Source organism: Vombatus ursinus, unplaced genomic scaffold (genome assembly GCF_900497805.2).
Source record: "Vombatus ursinus unplaced genomic scaffold, bare-nosed wombat genome assembly UNPS02009573.1, whole genome shotgun sequence".
Classification (NCBI taxonomy): domain Eukaryota; kingdom Metazoa; phylum Chordata; class Mammalia; order Diprotodontia; family Vombatidae; genus Vombatus; species Vombatus ursinus.
This window is the reverse complement of record NW_020949351.1, coordinates 2,033,035-2,037,771: the sequence shown is the minus strand read 5'-3', so window position 1 is coordinate 2,037,771 and position 4,737 is coordinate 2,033,035. Positions and strand designations below refer to the sequence as shown.

General features: G+C 38.6%; 1 protein-coding gene across 1 annotated transcript; it reads left to right on the top strand.

The window, feature by feature from the left end:
* The first annotated feature begins 3,409 nt into the window (after window positions 1-3,409).
* Window positions 3,410-4,366, top strand: MC2R (melanocortin 2 receptor). The gene has a single exon (XM_027852315.1). The coding sequence runs from the start codon at window positions 3,410-3,412 to the stop codon at window positions 4,364-4,366; it is 957 nt and encodes a 318-aa protein (XP_027708116.1).
* The last annotated feature ends 371 nt before the right edge of the window (window positions 4,367-4,737 follow it).

Genomic DNA, 4,737 nt, shown 5'->3' with positions numbered 1-4,737 from the left:
CAGAGGTGAGCTTCCAGTATCTCACATTCACTGCTTCCCCACCCCCCCCCCCATAGAAATGAGGAAAGTTAAATCTTTGGGAGTCAAAGAGCCTGATTACTTTTAATTTACCATTAAATATTCTACGAATCATTGACATGCATTTGGTTTTGGGTATTTGTTTTTAAAGAAGGGTAGTGTGTTATAGTGGAATAAGACCACTTAGAGTCACTCAGAGACTTAGAGTCACTCAGTCAACAAGCATTTCGTTATTAAGGGATTACTCCAGCCACCATGCTAAGTGCTGGGGATGCAAAGAAAGGCAAAAGATAGTCCCTGCTTTTGAGCTTACAATCTAAACGAAATCAGGAAGACTTAGTTTCAATCGCTGCCTCTGACATCTACTATGTGTCCTGGGACAAATCACTTAACTTGTAAGTTCCTCAAGCAATTCCCTAGGTCTCATCTACTAAGGATCCTTGTGATAATCTTATACAGCAAGATTACTGCTGAGTATTTGAGTATCAACATCATTTTGTGCCCCTTTCCATAGATACATAGTACACAATTAGTCACAGAATTGTCTTTTTACATCAATTCACAAACATGCTTTGTAACTCAAAGGAAAAAGCATCAGTATTTGAGACCTTTGCTCTGGGTTGCTTTTGTTCAATTTCAATTTTCAATTTCTTTCAATTTGATGTAACTATAATGAATGAGTGAATGGAAAGAAAAAGCTAGTTAGTGGACACTGGAGAAAATATTGAGTAAATCTTTAGATTGTAAGCTCCCTGAGGGCAGGGGCTGTCTTTTCCTTTTTCTTTTTTGTTTTTGTTTTGTATCTCCAGCATTTAGCATAGTGTCTGGTATGTAGTAGGTACTTAATTTTTTTTTTTTTATTGATCCTAGTGAGTCTATTTCAAATTCCTACAGGATAGAGGATTTGAGAAATATTTCAACACAAAAGACAAGGCATGGCAGAGGGAAGTTGTAAGGTTGCCCAGTAAGGGAAAAAGCAAATGAAGACCTGGAGGGCAAAAAGAACAATAAGCAGATTTGCAAATATAGTAGGAGCATAGCTAGAGTACAAATTAATATATGATAGATAAGAACATTTAAAAAGTAAAAGTAAACTGTTATGTAAAGTCCTGGGAAGGACAGGGAGGGGGAATAGGAATCAGAGAAGGCTTCCTGGAGCACCTAGCATTCGAACTGAGCTTTAAAAGGTGTTGAGCTTTAAAAGGAATTGAACAAGCAGAAGAGTGAAGCATTCCAGACATAGAAAAAATAAAGCATTATGAACAGAGAGAGGAGAGAGCATGAGACTATTCATTCAGAAGACCACAAGTAGTCCAGTTTGACTGGAGCACAAAGAAGTAGCTTGAAACAAAGTTAGAAAAACAAGGAGGTGCAAAATTTTGGAAAGCTTTTAATGCCAAGGCAAAAGAGTTTGAACTTTACTTGGACTACAAAAGACAATTATCAAAGAAGTTTCAGTAAAAAAAAAAAAGTCATCACCAGGTTCATGCCCAAGGAAGATTTTGGCAGCAGTGTGAAGGATAGATTTCGATGGGGGAGAGTGAAGGTGGAAAAATACCCATTAAAGGATGTTTGTAATTATCCAGGTTGATGGTAAGAAAGGACTGTACTAGGATTTGACAAGGAGACTGGGAAGGAAAGGTTGGATACAAGGCAGAATTGACAGGACTTTGTAACTGATTAGATAGATAAAGTGATGGAGAGGGAAAAGAATACTAAAGTTTCAAACATGGAAGACTGACTGAGTAATGGTACAAATGATAGAAATGGTAAAGTCCGATGGAGGAGTGGAGTTTAAAGGAAAGATAATCAGCTTGCTTTTAGATGTATTGACTTTGAGATCCCACTACCAAATCCAGGAAAAAATGTCCTGAAGGCTGCTGTGGGAAAAAAGTGTATCATTGAACTAAGAATTTCCCTCAAATCCAGGTGCCTTATAATTTTCATTAAATAGCTTCTTCTTGAACACAATTGTGTCTTTATTTTGGGGAGTTCAGCATTCAGACACTGTAAGAGCTAATACCTAAATTTTACAGTGGTGTCAAACTCAAATAGAAACTGATGCCTGAGGGCGGCAGTTGACTTAGAAAACCACAAGTAAACATCATGCTGTATTGTATTTTTATTTATTTTATCAAACATTTCTCAATTACTTTTAATCTGGTTTGGCTGAACTCTGGAGTTTGCTTAAATTTGATTCCTCTGACTTAGAAGAGACTGAGAAATACTGGCCCTTAACACACTTGGTGAGCCTAGGCCCTGCAGGCCTCCCCAAGCGCATAGATAACATAGCCAGAACGGCAGTGCTGGATGCTGGTGCTAGCTGCTGAGAGCCTGCTCTATAGTTAAACTCAAATTCAGACACTTGTGATCATTTATTTAGAGGACTGAGAGACTACAGAAGCTATGTTATAACAGAGAACAATAACCCAATCAATCAGAAGCATTAAGTAGCTACAAACACAGAGGTGAGATAGCCCCTGCTCTCAAGGAACTTACATTCTACCATGTTGAGAAGATAGCTTTCAATTTCAGCTTTTCAAAGAGCAAAGAGTGTGACTTGTTCTAGGTTCCAAAGTAGTTTCCCCCTAACTTCCCCTATGCAAACACACACTTAGTGACTATACTGAATGAAGTGTTAGATTGGTGTGAGAGACTGGAAAAATCTTTAACTTAAATCAATTTAATTAGAAATGTTGAATACTAGGGCTGACCTAGTAGAATTAAGTAGGTGGTATAGTATAGTAAGATGGTTTGTGCACTTGAGGTCAAGAAACCCGAATTCCAATTCCAGTTCTACTACCTACAGATGTATGACTTTGAATAAGCCATAGCTTCAGTTTGTTCATTTCGTCGCTCTGACTTTCACTTCTTAAATTCTATGATTCTAACAGCCTGGATCTTGTTTATATTTGTTGTTGTTGTTAAGTGATTTTTCAGTCATGTCCAAATCTTTGTGACACCATTTGGGTCATTGAAGTGATTTGCCATTTCCTCTTCTAGCTCATTTTACAGATGAGGAACTGATGTGACTCAAAGTCACATAGCTAATAAGTATCTGAGGCTAGATTTGAAGTTTGGAAGAAGAGTCTTCCTGACTCCAGGCCTGGAACTCTACCCACTGCAGCACCTAGCTGCCCCTGTTTATATTTATTAATCTGTTTTGTGACTGATATTTTTATGTATTTTTATGCCTTTTTTGTATTTTTATGCTGTTTTGTGACTGATATTTTTATGTATTTTTATGCCTTTAGGCAGCAGTATTTTTCCATCAAGTCTCCAGCAAGAGCTCCACTCGGGAAAAAAAAGAAACTATTCCAAGTAACAGATCAATTTTTCTGGGAAAACAAATCTGAGTAATATCTTCACCTTAGCACTAAGATAGGAAGAAATGAGGACAGATAGAGCTCATGAGTTGATTAAGATTCTGGGACATGGTAGCAATCCACCTGAAAATATCACTGAAAACTCCACAAATAACACAGACTGTATCCAAGTTGTGGTCCCAGAAGAAGTGTTTTTTGCCATTTCCATCATTGGAGTCTTGGAGAATCTGCTGGTCCTCCTGGCTGTGATCAAGAACAGAAACCTCCATTCCCCCATGTATTTTTTCATCTGTAGCTTAGCAGTTTCAGACATGTTGGGAAGCCTATATAAAATCCTAGAGAACATCCTGATCATCTTCCGGAATATGGGGTATCTCAAGCCTCGTGGAGATTTTGAAACCACAGCAGATGATGTTGTAGACTCCCTGTTCATCCTTTCATTGCTTGGATCTATTTTCAGCTTATCAGTGATTGCTGCTGACCGCTACATTACAATTTTTCATGCTCTGCAGTATCACAGCATCATGACAATGAGACGTGCTATAAGCATCCTAGCAGTAATCTGGGCATTTTGTACCGGAAGTGGTATTACCATGGTCATCTTCTCCTATGATGTACCCACTGTCATCTCCTTCACTTCACTGTTCCCTTTGATGCTCATTTTTATCTTGTGTCTCTATGTGCATATGTTCCTACTGGCTCATTCCCATGCCAAGAAGATCACCTCTTTGCCCTCAGATAGAGTGCACCCAAGAGCCAACATGAAAGGAGCCATCACACTCACCATCCTACTTGGCATCTTCCTTTGCTGCTGGGCTCCCTTTGTCCTCCATATCCTCCTGGTGACATTCTGCCCAAATAATCCTTACTGTGCCTGCTACTTGTCCATCTTCCAGGTGAATGGAATGTTAATTATGTGTAATGCTGTTATAGACCCAATGATCTATGCCTTCCGGAGCCCAGAACTGCGGAGTACTTTCAGGAAGATGTTCTGTTGTTCTGGATACAAGTGTAATTTTTAATCTTTGATTCAGAAGGGGCACTTAGCTGAGACCTACTACTAAGTAGCTAGGTAATGATTTTAAAAAGAGTCGTATGAACAACAAAAGAAGATTCAGAAGAAAGTCTCCATTTTGACTGTTCTCTCCATATGGCAATTTCTCCCATGCTCAAGAGTACTGAGTTCCCCACCATTCAACAACCAAGGGTTCTTAAGTTGCTTTGAGCTCCCAAAAATGAAGGAGCACTCACTTGCATGTCTTCTTTATCTGCTTACTAACCCTACTAGCCTTAAAAATCCCTAAATTGAAATAGCTAATGTTTTGAAAATTGAATTTTCAAACCAGAAGAAATCTATTTTAGGACCTCACTGGGTCCTGTTCCACAAAAAAAT